Source organism: Thunnus albacares, chromosome 5 (genome assembly GCF_914725855.1).
Source record: "Thunnus albacares chromosome 5, fThuAlb1.1, whole genome shotgun sequence".
Lineage (NCBI taxonomy): Eukaryota > Metazoa > Chordata > Actinopteri > Scombriformes > Scombridae > Thunnus > Thunnus albacares.
The window spans coordinates 25,014,285-25,029,949 of NC_058110.1; the positions used below are offsets into that span (position 1 = coordinate 25,014,285).

General features: G+C 38.3%; 4 protein-coding genes across 8 annotated transcripts in view; 2 read left to right on the plus strand and 2 right to left on the minus strand.

Moving 5' to 3' along the window:
• Positions 1–7,170, minus strand: part of uhrf1bp1 (UHRF1 binding protein 1) — a 39,090-nt gene extending 31,920 nt beyond the window's left edge. The window contains exon 1 of the mRNA XM_044351024.1: positions 7,087–7,170. The gene's annotated coding sequence lies outside the window, so the exon portion shown is untranslated. The remainder of the gene's footprint in view (positions 1–7,086) is intronic.
• LOC122982282 (SAM pointed domain-containing Ets transcription factor-like) lies at positions 4,728–5,535 on the plus strand. Its single transcript, XM_044351469.1, has one exon. The coding sequence runs from the start codon at positions 5,104–5,106 to the stop codon at positions 5,533–5,535; it is 432 nt and encodes a 143-aa protein (XP_044207404.1). The 5' UTR covers positions 4,728–5,103.
• LOC122982283 (SAM pointed domain-containing Ets transcription factor-like) lies at positions 6,821–10,321 on the plus strand. The gene is made up of 5 exons (XM_044351470.1): positions 6,821–6,866; positions 7,116–7,313; positions 7,428–7,472; positions 7,576–7,710; positions 9,105–10,321. The coding sequence occupies exons 1-5, from the start codon at positions 6,821–6,823 to the stop codon at positions 9,281–9,283; spliced, it is 603 nt and encodes a 200-aa protein (XP_044207405.1). The 3' UTR covers positions 9,284–10,321.
• Positions 10,322–11,792: 1,471 nt separating this feature from the next.
• The window catches only part of pacsin1a (protein kinase C and casein kinase substrate in neurons 1a), a 40,415-nt gene continuing 36,542 nt past the window's right edge, over positions 11,793–15,665 (minus strand). For all 5 annotated transcript variants that reach the window (XM_044351037.1, XM_044351040.1, XM_044351039.1 and 2 more), the window contains 2 exons: positions 15,135–15,331; positions 11,793–13,679 (listed from right to left, as the gene is read on the minus strand). In XM_044351037.1, the coding sequence (XP_044206972.1) occupies positions 13,570–13,679; positions 15,135–15,331 (307 nt within the window). In that variant the 3' untranslated portion in view covers positions 11,793–13,569. The remainder of the gene's footprint in view (positions 13,680–15,134; positions 15,332–15,665) is intronic.

Here is a 15,665-nt window from a genome sequence, read left to right on the forward strand (position 1 = left end):
TATCTCTGGAGGAGATGACATCTTGATTTGGGAAATTATTTTAAAGGTCAATGGCTCACTATTTTTATCAAATATTCTCTACAATATATGGTCATTTTTTAAATAGATATAACAGCGGCTTTATCTGTTGTTTTTTTAGTAGCTGCACACCAAATAAAGCATGACAGACAAATACACTTTTTTGTGAGAGAGTGTAGCTTTAGACAGACCTTGGCCGGTAGATGTACTAATGAAGTTTTTCTCTTTATTTATTTTAAGGGGGGTGTCAGATTACATGTTAGCCTGGAGGTTTACTGGTCAAATGCTGCATGCAGCTCCTTTAAATTGCCCCAGCTCTCCCAGTCAACAGCTCTGTCCAGCGGCAGTCTGCACAACCAAACTGCCTGAAGGAGCAACTCTCGCTTCCCATGAGCTCGGCTGAATGTTACATGTACAGTAAATGTGTCACAACTGCACAAGAGAACTATGAAGGTTGCACAATAAATATGAGATTAGCTTCTGAATGACTCACTGTGAAGGTCCAGTGGAGTAAAAATTATTTGAAGTTATTGGGCAACTGATAAAAGCAGATGTAGTTTTTCAGGCAGTAGCACCTTATAGCATGAATCTATGCTAACTTCAATGATGGAAAGCTGTAATTCTGCCATTTTTAAGGAGGCCTTTAAAGATGATTAATGTGGCTGGATAGACAGGCAGCAGCTCCTTTGAATATTTCGACACAACCGCACAAACATTACTGTTTAGTTTAAGCAAACATTTGCACACTCTTGCTTTCTCCTTCCTTCTCTCTATAACTCCTGTCCTCGCTCTGTGCGCCACTTATTCATGCTTTGGAGCCAATGTGTCCTTTTCTTGTGTCATGTGAATTTAAGCTGAGATCAAGCCTACAAAATACACACTAACCACACAGTGAGATATTAATAACCAATACAAAGGATCCTCTCTCCTCAAGCAAGATTCCCATATGTCTTTCTGTTTATGCTGACAGTTTCTGACATAATTTCTGTCACTTTCCATCTCATCACTTCTGTCCCATTGATCACCAGAAGGTCCAGTGTTGACTGTTTGGGTCCATTTGGTTTTCTTCACCATGGAACCAGGCACCATAATTCACTTGTATCTTCCTCAAGCTTTGCCGAACTGGAAAGCTACTATATGCAAATAGTGTGCTAATCCTCATTATTCATGCAAAATAGCAGTTGAACAACCTCACAGTGTGTGTTAGCACCACTCAAGTATTCATCAAGTGTGATTTAACTTTTTCTACAGCAAGTTTCCCAGTTCCTTGAGTCTAAAGCATTTCTGGACCTGAGCTGTAGATTTATGCCAAAATTAGCATTGATCTCAAAAAAATATTCCTCACCTCTCACACAGAATTTTGACCTTTTACATGATTATTGGATCAGATTAGATTAGATAACATTTGATTTCACCGGTGCTTTGGCTTTAGTAGGTTTTGTATTTTATGTTCACAAAGTTTGAAAACTGCCCTTCTTGAAATGTTCTTAATAAAAAAAAAAAAACAGCTTCTCCCCAGGCTGTTAAGACTCACCAGGTTTGTTTACTTAAGGAACTCTCCATACCAATACTGCCCCAGGTCATTATTAAGTAGGCACTTAGCAGCCTCCCTCATTGAGACACACCCTTTCTTTCAGAATTGATATGTCACAAAGGCATTGTGTCCCAAATAAGTCAAACTCTTGCTACTTGGGCCAGGAGTCAAACAAGGTGTCTTCGTATTTGAAGGGGACAGGAGGGCTCCAGCCAGCTCTTAGTGCTGGGAAGGAGACAAAACTAGATGTACAGCACATCCTCACACGAGGGCAAATGAGTTTAAAACTTCAGAGGATCTTGACATTTGTCTATACTGAAACTAAGACACAGGAACAGTTCAGAAGAAGAGCCAGACAGAGCTGAGAAGAGGCCTCAACCACAACTCTACCGAAATCCACTTTTTTCAAACACTGACAAGGTAAGCCTGCAGACAGCTCATTATAATACTTAGAATACTGCTTTTACTATACTACTGTTATTACTAGTACATGATAATATCTGCTACCACCACCGCTACCGTTTCTACCAGTAATCGAAGAAGTAGTTTTCCAATTCTATAATTTAATAATACTCCACTACAAATTAGTCACTACAAAGTCTTACTTTTGAAGTTTTACCGTAGTTAATATAATAGTGTAATATTAATCATAATATATATATTAATATCATAGCTTTTCATGGTGTAGACATTTTCATACTGTCTATGTATCTTGAACATTGCCACACTCTAAAATTATTGCATCTGTTTTTAAGTTCTCTATTATTATTTTATGTATCTGCAAATTAACTAGTAACTATAGCAATCGGATAAATGTAGTGGAGTCAAATACACAACATTTCCCTCTGAAATGTAATGATGCAGATGTGTAAAGTAGCATTAAAATGGAAATACTCATGGAAAGTACCTCAAAATTTTAGTAGAGTACAGTAAATGTACTTTCCAACACTGTCCATTACTGCCATTACTACTACTACTGCTACTACTATTACCGCCACTGTTATTACTACTCTTGCTATTAAGTGCACTGCTGTTATGACTGTAATGTATTACTATTTCTACTCCCAACTACATCCACTACAACTATTATTACCATTACAGTGACTAGAGGCAATTAGATTGCTGCCACCATCACTTATACTTACATACTTATATACTATATTACCATACTACTACTACTACTACTACTACTACTGATAATAATAATAATAATAATAATAATAATAATAATAATAATAATAATAATAGTGAAATAATGATAAATTTATATAGCACTATTCCAAACAGAGTTACAACGTGCTGAACCAACAGAATAAACTTTAAGAATGCTAAAAAAAATTAGATAATTAGAAGTATTTAAAAGTACAACACATAATGAAACAGTAAATCAATGAGGGACATAAGAAGGATAAAAACAATAGTAACAAATTAAGGAAATGCTATCTGATAAAAGTGAGCTTTAAGAAGTGATTTTTTGTGGTATATTCTAATAAATGTGTATTCTAATGTCTACCCTGTCTACAAGTATGAAATATTGAAAGTAATGTGTTTTAAATGGGAATGTAGACAATTGAACACAGACTTTAGCAAGAATTTACTATAAAGTACACCTTTATTCCAAATGTTTATTTTCTGATAAATGTGTATTTAATTTGGATGAATAGCAACTCATAAAGGTGTGTTATCAAACACCTTTTGTTCAAATAACAGCGGAATGCAGCGAGCGAATGACCAGAGTGTTTCATATTGATTAAATGCCTCTCGTATCAGTTTGGCTGCTAGCTGATGAAGTGTTAAAACAGCACCAAATATAAATCTACAAATAATAGACTTTGCGCTTTGCTTTTCTTACGAGCATGCTGCCTTCATTTGAGCAGCACAGAATCTCCTCACACACACACACAGAAAAGACATTTGTGCCAGAGAGAACGGATAATCTAGAAGAACAAGTTTTCTTTTTTTTTTTTTCTTTTTTTTTTTTACCGCTGCCAAACATTTGAACTGCTAAATACCTGGAGGCAAGGAAATAATGGTAGAGACATGGACCATGTGTCCAGACATCTAGACCTTTCTTCTTCTTCTTTTTGAAATTTTCTCCTAGTTTGACATTTGTTAAATTTGTGGTGACCCTGTTTTACTGTAATATTATTATCGATCTTGCCGCACTGCACACTAAAAGAGCAAGTGTACAGCCACGCAATTAATCATTCTGAAACTCTGGAAATGAAATGTAAATGTGGGAAACATTCGACAATAGACTATAAATAACAGCTTCCGCAGCTATTACTGTCATCTTAGCCTCACTCCAATCATTTCATCAGTTATTCGTAAGCCTGCTGTGTTAACTGAACAGATTTTATCTTTTCTACTGCTTCTGAGAAATGCCTTGTTTCCTGCCACACCGACTCACACAATGTGTCATTGTATTGACAATGCTTTGGATTGGAGGAGAGGTCGCCTGATCAATTCACCTCAGAACAATACTTAGCGTTAAACAAAAGGTAACCTGTGATATTCAGAGTGAATAGAGTCTGAGTGCAGCTGAAGATGCAGATCATTATTCATTAGACCTTTAGTGAAGTCTGCTTCTGTCTTTTGTACTGCTTCATATATTCTACTCTGGTCAGAGTCTAAAAGGAATGACAGATAGAAATACACTGTGCATTAAATGAGTACAAATGTAGTTTGGTTACTGCCTGTTGAAATATATAGTTTAAGTTTTCATCCATTTGTCAAATTAAATACTGGCATACAGCACCACTCCCAGTCTCTTACTCATACTGTGATGAAACTGTTCCAACTTATCTTTTATCCACATATTATATGTGTCACACCCTTTATCAAGTTTTCTTCTGCAATTAATTTGTGATCCATTTTGCAGACCTGATGTATTTCATATTTTTTAAAGGCATTGGGTATTACACAATCAAATCCCATTCATTTTGAAGTTAAAATGGACAAACACATTCATTTTTACTTGATAGTCGGTGTTTCAAAGAAGGCGTTGAATTTCCTCTTTCTTATCTGTATTCATGAGCTGAAAGGTGCAGGAGATTGGATTCAGATATTGTTGAATGATGTTGACAAAATAGGTCAGTATTTCACACAGTTTGACATAAATATTTTCAAACGTTAAGATTTATGTCAAAAATCTAAAAATACTTTCTTACAGATTCTGGATTAGAAATATGAAACTTGACATTTGAATTACATTAAAAAAAACACACCGAAAGACAAACAAAGACAAAAGGTGAATTTAACTGTCACAAGCCTCCAGTTGACAAAGCTTGAATGACTGACTATATTTCAAAGTGAGTCCCAGCAAAGTAAATACCATAGAACAAAATGTCAAGTTGACTTTAGGATTGCTACTGTTTAAATATTGGGCATTGGGGTATGGTTTCAGAGCAGCATCGATGCCACTCTGTCTCATCAAACAATGTCATACTTGAAAATGTCACGTAGGAGGTAAATCTGTTATGACACCGATGACAACATTTTGTGAAAACAGTGCTTTCCTTTTTTTTTTTAAGTATTAAAGCAACCTGAGCATGGGGAGTCCAGGCTGTGAACACATGGGCTTCACTGCACACTCGCCTCTCTACATCAGTCATCCCCACACTGACACCAGGATGGCCTGGCTGGACGAGGCGGAGGATATCAAGCCACCCCGCAGTTTGTTGGGAATCCCTGAGCTCAGCTGGCCGGGGGTCTACCTCCCCTGCTACGACAGATTAGCTAAAGAGGAGAACCCCTGGGTGCTGAAGATGACAGAGGCCCCTGTTCCCGCTGCTCCTACCACTAGGACTCCGGATCTGAGCCCGCCTGCGCCCAGCCAAGCCCAGGATCCCCCCTCTGAGATGCAGGGTCAAGTGGAGGAACGTTGTCTGGAGCAAGTCCAGTCTATGGTGGTGGGAGAAGTGCTGAAGGATATCGACACGGCTTGCAGGCTGCTCAACATTGCACCAGGTACAACTGTTTAATGTCACATAACTCCAGAGAGACATTTAAATAAAGAAAGTGTTGACAGATGTTGTGGTTTAATAAATTTAAACTTTCAAAGGCCATCATTTGTTTGTTTTCTTTCACTTTAACATCCATAGTGACACAGCTGACACCTGGTGAGCATCTGAGGCTCTGCCCACCTTGTGCAAACTTTTCTGTTGACAGATGATTTTCTTCACTTGAACAGAGTCTATAGAGCCTTAAAATCATACACTGTGTGGGTGATTGCTTGCTTTTATTATTTGTATTAGGAGACACACATTAATGGAGGCTTATAAATCATGTTTTATCACAGTAACATGACTTGAAAGAGTACTCCAGCAATATAGCTTTGCACTTCCATATTCGTTGGGCCATAAGCCCCAGAAATGCTGGATCCTACATTTCCCATAATGCAACAAATAGCATGTTAGATGGCAATGACAGTCCACAACAACTGGATGGATTGCCATGAAATCTGGTTGAGACATTCACGTTCCCCTCATGATGAATTGTAACCATTTTGGTGATCTCTTAACTTTTTATCTAGTACCATCATTAGTATATAATTTTAAATTGTCCAAAATTTGGTTTACTGGTGACTAAATACCTGCAAAATGAATTACATTACTATCAGCCTCAGCTATGCTTTGTGCTGATTAGCAAATGTTAGCATGCTAACACACGCACAGCTCCACGTACCCAGTTTGTAATGCAGGCTTTCTCTCTAAAATTGTAGTCTCCAAGCCCAAAATGAGATACATACTCCCACCTTTAATTAACATGTTAGTCATTATGCAGCACAGCACTGAAAACTACTGCCTGATGGTTTTAACAACACCCAAACCCTGCAACTTTTAAATCCAGACTGATAACCTTATTGTTCTCAAGAGTTTTTAACTAAACGCTTTTAAAACTCATGGTTTTATTATTATTGTATGATTATTATTTATTATTTTATTCTACTTCTTAATTTTTATTTGCATTTCTATATAAATTTTATCTCTTATTTTGCTCTTTTTGTAGTACTGGCGTATAGTTGTTTTAACTTTGAACTGTATTGTTTTAACTTCCTTGTACGGCACCTTTAATCTACCTCTGTTTATGAAATGTGCTTTATAAATAAAACTGCCCTGCCTTTAAATTAACATAATAGTGACTCAAATCCGTCAACAGCAGTTTTAGCTCTTGCTTTTGTATTCTGGTTTGATTAATGAACGTTAGTCATACTGTCATCCAGACCAATTCTAAAAATCACTCTGTATTAAGATACGCACCAAAACTATGACAATCTTAAATGTGGTAAATGGAGACAGAGAGCTAAAGGAGGGTAGAGAATTATGCTCAACAACATAACTGCATGTAATTCAGAGTCAAATAAGAGCCTCATCATAACAAACAATTGTTATAACCTTTTGATTTGATATCATATTTTTATCGCTGAAAATTGAAAAATCAGTTTAGTCACTATTTAGAACCTGGTGGTTGACATATTTTCAGCATCTGAAAATCCAAGCTGAACATGTGGAAATGTGTGTGAAGGAAAATACCTTATCTCTTTCTGTTTTCCTCTTTATAGACCCCTTAGACTGGAGCTGTGTGCACGTTCAGAAGTGGCTGCTCTGGACTGAGCACCTGTACAGGCTGCCTCAGGTCAGCGCAATGTTTCAGGGGCTGAGTGGGAGAGATCTGTGCTCCATGACAGAAGCAGATTTCAGACAACGCTCCTCGCAGTTTGGAGACATGCTATATGCTCATCTGGACATCTGGAGATCTGGTAAGAAAAAGAGGAACACTGGGAATTTAACCTACATCAACCCTGCTAATGTTAGCAAATTGTGAAACAAATGCATTGTGACCAAGACTAAAGATTTTTTGTCTGTTTTTTTAGCTGTAGCAATGAAGGACCGCTGCCCACCAGAGGATGGCAAATCTGGTAAGTTCTTGGTTAGAGATTAGAGATTTCTATACAAAAAAAGCCCAAACAGTTCACTCAGAAAGTTGACATCTGGTCTCTGAAATGTCCCCTATATCAGCAGCTGATGATGATTCCTGGTCAGACGTGATGTGTAGCTACCCCACCCAGCCCATCCACCTGTGGCAGTTCCTCCGAGAGCTGCTCCTCAAGCCTCATAACTACAGCCGCTGCATCCGCTGGCTCAACAAAGAGAAAGGTAAGGCAATCAAAGAACTCACAGAGAGTTGTGGGCAGAGAAACCGGATGACAGTTCGGCACACACCACACATTTCCTTTCATTAAGCTGCTTCAGTTTCAAGGTCCTGGTATTGTGCATGCTGGCTCACAGTCAGTCATGATTTACAGAGACACCTGAATAGCCATCGTTAATGTTATTAGTAACACCTGTCTCCAAAATGTCTCCTGTGAAAAAGGCCTGTAATCTTATCTATTTCAGTTTTTCTTTTGAGTAGGTTTTGGCACATTTGAAATGACATCCAATGTTACTGGAACATCAGAAGTGGTCAAATGTAGAGGCATTAGCAGTCATCTGAGAATTGTATTAACTGTATAAATGACTATAATTTTATAACCTAAATTTAAAGTATATTTCTTTTTCCCAGATAAATGGCTATTTTAAACTCTTTAGATTTCAGAAAATACTAAATGATCAACTTTTTATCTCTACTTAAAGGAGTTGTATGACATTTCGGGAAATTGATTGTTCACTTTCTAGCCGAGAGTTAAAAGAGAGGATTGATACCATATGGCTAAAGCTGCTGGCTGTAGCTTCAAATATGAAGCTACAGCCAGCAGCTGATTAGCGCAGCTTAACATGAAGACTGGAAAGAGGGGAAACAGCTAGCCTAGCTTTGTTCAAAGGTGACACCAGCACCTCTAAAATACATTATTAGTCACTGTGGCTAGGCAGGAAATAGCCCCGCACATAACCTTTTCTTTGAACTATAAACTGTAATGTTTTGTATGGATAAAACTAATACAGATAAAATGTGTTAATTAGTGAGATTTAGAGGAGCTGGGAGGCAGATTTTTTAACCTTTGGACAGGGCAAGGTAACCGTCCCCTGGCTGTAGCTTCATAATTAGCATAACCCTAAAACAAATATACATTACGTACACATAGTAATGGATTTTCGGCCATGCTAGGGGCATGACTCCAGGGATGGCAACAACTATTGGATGGACTGACATGAAATTTGGTACTGACATTCATGTCACACTCAGTATTGTAACCACTTTGGTGATCCTCTAATTTACATCTAGTGCCATCATTAGGTCATAATTCAGAATTGTCCTAAAATTGGTTTATGGTTAAATACCTGCAGAACTAATGGCATTCCCATCAGCCTCTTGTACTTTGTATTTAGTGTTAATTTGCAAACGTAAGCATGCTAAAACGCTAAACCAAGATGAACATGGTAAACCATACTATCAGTATGTTAGAACTGTCAAGGTGCGCATGTTGGCATATGCTGACATTAGCATTCAGCTCAAAGTACTGCTTTGTCTACAGCTTCACAGAGCCGCTGGCTGTAGACTCTTGTTCACCTCTGAATCCACACTGAGTCATTTTTGTTTCTTCTGTCCAAAGGAATTTTCAAAATAGAAGACTCAGCTCACGTGGCCAGGCTATGGGGCATCAGGAAGAACCGCCCGGCCATGAACTATGACAAACTGAGTCGCTCTATACGCCAGTACTACAAGAAGGGCATCATCCGAAAGCCTGATGAATCACGCAGGCTGGTGTACCAGTTTGTCAACCCTGTATGATGAAGAAGATCGGCCGATCAGAGCTGAATGAGCTGAGGGGCAACCAAAGATATGCTGGACATACAGTGCGAGTAATATGAACTCTGAAGCTCGCTCACTGATGTTTCCTTTCGATTGTAAAGACTGCCTACTGAAACATGCACTCCTGCCTATCAATCTCACTCTATAAGTCTTAAAACTGGATATTATTTTATTTGTTTGTCTTTAGCACTCGTGTTTGAAATGCGTTTTTGGGGTGCTGTTTGGTTTCTCAAAGGACACATACTGTATTTATTCTTCTCATTGGGAAAACTTTAAAGGAATATTTTCTCATTTCAGGATATGCTCATTTGATATCTTGTTGAGAGTTAGATGAGTCGATTGATAACGCTATTATGTCTGTATGGTAAACATGTAGCCGGTGAGCTTAATTTATCATAAAGGGGAAAACAATTAGCCAGAGTCTGCCCAAAGGCAAAAAAATCTGTCTATAAGCACTTCTAAAGGCCAAAACACACTGAAAACATCTGATGCGCACGTTTTGAAGTACACCTGTTGTTTTAAATGGCCAAACACACACCTAAAGCATTATGAGGCACCTCAGACTGCCTTGATGCCCCTATTCTGAACTTGTTTTGATTTTGGAGCGTCAAATAAGGACCCAGCGACCAAAGCTGCAGTCAAAAAAGAGAGCGATAGAGCTAGTGAGCGAGAGAGAGGGAGCAGCGGTAGAGAGAACAAAGCAGTGAATGAGAAATAAAACGTTATTTTCTGAGTGTTTCATGGCAGTTGTGTTCTAAAGCACAAATAAATAACCAGATGATTGACTGTTGAAACAGACGCTCTTAGTTTCATATTCCTCCTCGGCATTTCTCCTTTTCATTCATTTATTCCATCCAGCTAATGCAGCAGTAAATACAAAGAACCGCAGGACAGATCTGTGTTGGTTCTGTGGTATTGGCATTTCATCATTTCATCAAATCACACATGTCAAATGAGGCACATCAACTATCACTTTCAGTGCATTTGGCCCACTAATAAACATGTTCCTGTACTGTATTCTTTGTCTAATCTGTACGTGAGGGATTTCTTGGCCTGGAGCAGCAACTTCCTGGTGTCTTTGCTGGTTGCCTGGAAACTGTTATTGGTCAAGAAATAGTCCAGCATCCCCTATTTAACAGCGAATTGCTGTGTTTATACTTATTTTTGTAGTGACAAGATATAATGGATTAATTAGTAAGCTTTAGAGGTGCTGGTAGGCAGGTTTTGTTACTGTTAAAACAGAGCCAGGCTAGCTGTTTCCCCCTGTTTTCAGTCTTTGTGCTAAAGCTAAGCTAGCTCCAGCTACATATTCACCATGCAGACATTACAGTGGTACTGATTTTCTAATCAAACTCTTGGAAAGAAAGTGAATAAGCATATTTCCCAAAACTATTTCTCTCTCTCTTTACAGTGACACTTCATGTTATCTCCATTTACGTGTCAAGAATATTTAGAAGTTGCAGAGCAATGCCAAAATAAGTGAATATTTAATTAAACCTGCCTTAATAGATACTCCTTGCATTTCTGTATTGGGTTTATATTCAGGATATACAATAAAGCATTTAATTATTACCAAGTGTCATCTCCCTCTTAAAGCTGAAAGGAAAAATCGAACAAATCACACGCAGTCCATACACAAAAAACACACACAGACACTTTTTTTTTCAACAAACTTGTTTCCCTTTCAAACCAATATCGCAATATTGACACCATCACAACAAATTTGATTCAGGTTTTTCATCACTATCATCATTATTATCTGTGATCATAATCATCTTTATGCATATTTAAATGAACTTCTTGTTACATCAAGATGAACAGGCACTACACCAGTTAGGAGATAAAAGTACATCACTAACTATGAACATACATCTTCTAGACCGCTAATATACGGTAGGGTGTCCACAACATGAGCTGCTGTCCCCTGTGTGCATAAGGAAGAGATCATCAACATAAAAAAGCATTTACATGTACACCTTTTTACTGCTTCAACGTGGTTAGGTCTCATTTTCAACTCAACACAGTTGTACAGTTACAATAGAATATAATCTTTAAATTACATCATCATATACAAATCTGACAGCGTGGGATAACGTCACGCTTTTATGATACACTGACGATTCCATTGCAATGAAATTCATACGATATGGTACCTATTAATATGTTTTCCATTGCTGTTATTTTAATGAAACACATTTACATGTATAACACTACATTTTGTCTTAATAGTCAATCACTATTTTTTTAAAACATTTTTTTTCTGTTACATTTACACAGCTCATACACACTGGATGATGAAGATGTTTTCCCCCAAAATATTAACCTGGTTATGTTGTGTGTGTGTGTGTGTGAATTCGTGTGTATCGTGTATACCCTACGTTTAATGCGTGCGTATGTTTGTGTGCATGTGTGTATGTGTGTGTGTGTGTGTGTGTGTGCATACGTGCATTGAGGATGTGGGACAGTTTGATGATAGGAGTCCTTTTTGCTATGCTGGACAGCTTTACTCTAAGACACAACTTGTGAGCTGGTGATGTGTTTCTCCTCATGTGTGAGACCCAAACCTGTCAAATCCTGTTCCAGACACAGAGCTAAACACATCTGACTGCTGTTGGTCCAATGAAATTTTTAAAAACTTCAGGACAACTAAGTTATAAAAAGCCTCTCTCCCATCTAATCATTTCATCAGAGATTTAGGTGCAACTTGTAGCAAGATAACTCACTAATTGACATCTGATGACTTCTATAAATTTAACTTCTATGGAGCATGTTAAAGATTTAAAAATAACCACGTAACGCACTGTGTAAGAGTCATCTTACAGGCAGTGCAGTACTGGTGACAAATGTATTCCCTGTGTCATTGCGCAGTGTTTTGCAGACAAATGAAGTTTGGGTGGACTGGGAGGCAGCTACAAGTTGATCTTCACTGAAGCTGTTTCACATGAGATATGTGAACTTATTGCATGGAGAGAAAACGGATAGTTGATGGTATTGGGTCATTCTTTGGCTCAGCAGGGAAATGGGCCACATAACTAGTGCTTTTTGCTAGGTAGGGCTTTAAATGACAGTAGAGAACCATGTTTAGACAACATGACCTCTTCCAAGCCCAAACACTAGTACATTCATGTCCTGTTGGAGAGGCTTTGATCTTCAGACAACGGTCTGTAGCACAGTAACGCATCGCCATGCCTCCATTGGCCCCTCGCTCTGGAAGAAAAGTGCCCGTCATAGGCATTGTTCAAAACCCTCCTCTTATACTGCAGTGGCAACCTCAAGAAGATGACTTGATCCGACTTCGCTCTGAGGGAATGTATCACTGGTGTTTCTTGTTAGCAGAAGTGGATTAAAATGAGACCTGAATTACTGAACCAAGAATGAAAGCTTCTGTGGAAACTGTATATCCTTGCCATGGATTGCATGAAGATGATATTGTCAATTTTGTGATGCTAAGAAAAAAAAAATCCATGTTGAAAATAAAAGAAACAAACATAAAATCAGTTCGTCAAACAAGCTTCCTCTCATGAAAACAGAAGCATGTGCATGTCCAGAAGCATGTGATGCTAAAAAGTGAACTCTGCATTTGTAGTTGAAGTGTTGCATCAAGTTGTAGCCTTAACAAGGCTGCAGGATTCAGGGAATGCAAGTTGTTGCATAGCACATGCTGCTATGCAAGTTCAGAAACAGTTAAAAACACATAGCACTGCACACACTGGATAAGAGGTTGGACCAAATCACAAAAAAAAAAAAAAAAAAAAAAAATAGAGGATACTGTCTGTGGTACTTTTAACACTACACAGCATTCCCAATGTAAGAATGACGACTGACCACACACAGCATTAAAAATGCTACACAAAAATGGCATCACACTGTATATACACAATGCAGGTTAGAGAAGCTCGTCTTTGTCGAATGGGTATAATTGATTATATTATCTTCCCATTTTCACTGCATTATACGCTAAATACAGCTACACAGAGAAGCAATGTGTTCCTGCACTGTCTTGATGTTATAGTTGAGTGTGTATATACTGGAATAACTGCTGCTCCTGTTTTTAAATGTGTAAGTCCACCCACCCCAAATGCTGGATAAAATATATTATACTGATATATTGTCTTTTAGGTTACTAAGTTTTTATTTAGGCAAGACTGCTTGGCGCATCTGTTGGGCAAGGGATGTGTTGCTCTTAAGTCTCTGGCTATGTGCGGTGCAATTGGACGGGACAGTTCAAGCTGCCTCCAATGGCGTGTCCTTGTCCAGTAACGTGACTAGACTGGCTCGACGTAATTGGCCGGGTACAGTCCCTCTCGGCCGTTGTCCAAACGACCTCTACACCAGCCTTGTTCATCTTCATCCTCAGTCTTGGTCAGTTCATCACCTGTGAAGGAGACATCACTCCTTAATCAACACACAGTCTTTTGTCAAATAGTCAGCGTGAATCTAAAATGATTTACATGCAATACTCTAAAGATTTTATGTAATATAGTATATTTTTGTACAGGATTGTTGTCAGTATTTTAGAAATACTGAGGTCTTGAATCCAAGTCTCCCACCCTCCCAGTAACATTTGTCCAGACAGTAAAAATATTGTTTTTTTTTTGTATCTTTAATATATTTGATTTATTCAGCTAAAGAAATAGTTTGACATTTTGGGAAATACATTTATTCGCTTTCTTGCTGAGAGGTAGATGAGAAGATCAATACATATTTTACCTTCTGACAGAGGCAGGCTGGCTCTCTCCCCCTGCTTCCAGTCTTTGTGCTAATCTAAACTGACTGGCCGACTGGCTGTAGCTTCATATTTACTGTACAGGTTTAACATCTTACTAGGCACCCCTGTTTTTCTACACAAGACTTAAAATAATGTACCCACAATAACATTAGAGGTAACTCTTGAAATTTTACAATCAAAAAGTGAGAATGAGTATAAGGGATCCTGAATATAGTGCCACTTAGGCTTAAGTGTCCCACAGGTGGGACAGTGTCATTTAACAGGTCAAGAGTGGAATCAATCTTCTCATCTAACTCTTGTCAAGATGTTATATGAACTATTGTTGTTCTTGTTGGCTTAAAATGTCAAATCTATAAAATGAAATTCTTCCATTATTCTCCCCGAAAAATACAGAGGACACAACCTCAGTGTGTTTATAGAGCCATCAAGATTTCCAGCTTTCTTTAAATGTGTTTTTACCCCATCTAATGGATATAAGTAACTTGAATTTGATTAGGCTGTGCCATTTAACATACCAACCCAGTTTCATCCCCGATAAATGTAATTTGAACAATTTACAAAAAGACTAATATGCAGGTATAAAAATGTCTTTAAAGACCCCCATCATATCTTTGATATCACATCTTAAATGTCAAACTAATTACGTAGTTAAAAATAGCATCTAGGTGTGGAGGGGGGGGGGTCAAGATTTAGATGCACAGCTGTGGCTTCTTCATTAGTTATTTTTCTGTGTAAAGCTTGTCTCTAAATTGTTAGTCATGTCACTATGTGGGGTTTTAAAGGACTCTTTCAGACCATTTCCCAAGGAGCTTGTGTTAATTGGTGGCAAGCGCCTGTAATTTGTTTTCCATGTAGCTATTATTGACTAATCACTGCTATCTTCTAAAGAGGAAGAGAGCTTTAGAATAGAAATAAGGACAGAGTTGGTGATTTCTGACCACCTATCGAGCTCCAGCTCGTCCTCTTGTCCTAAAACTACTGCAGACAGTGTCCCAGGCCCTTCACACATTCATAAATTCATGTGTAATCTACAGTATGTGTATCATGAGTCCATATGAGACAAAATCATCTAACCTATGTCCTCTGGTCACTGATAATTACCTGCTTTGAAGGTGAGCTCATCCTGTTCCTGGCCTTCATAGTCATAGAGAGCTCGCACGCGGACCCCTTTCCCAGTGCTAGAATCATCTTCGAATGAGTTCCCGTTTCCACCGTTTTCGTTGCCGGAGTACGTAGCGGGCTGCTCATCATCAGACCACTCAGTCGAGTAAGCTTGGTTCTTATCGTAGCTGCTCACGCTGGAGGAGAGAGAGAATTCAGGGTGAGATTTGGTGTTAAGTGACCTCAAAACCAAAGACAAAGAATAAGACTGGTGGTATTCTATATATTTTTTTATTGTTAACAAATACCATGAAAAATAGACCTTCATTGCTGCCCAAAAACTATTAAAAACACATCAATGAGCCACACCATCACACTGGGTGACACGTTCCTTAAATACAATGAGCATGAGCACTGTAGTTTACTCTGAATTGATCCTACATTCAACATCCTGCTGCGATAAATACTCGCTAGTGAACCAAATCTGTAGATGAAAATAGTCCCCCCAAAAATGCATTTTTACTGTTTTAG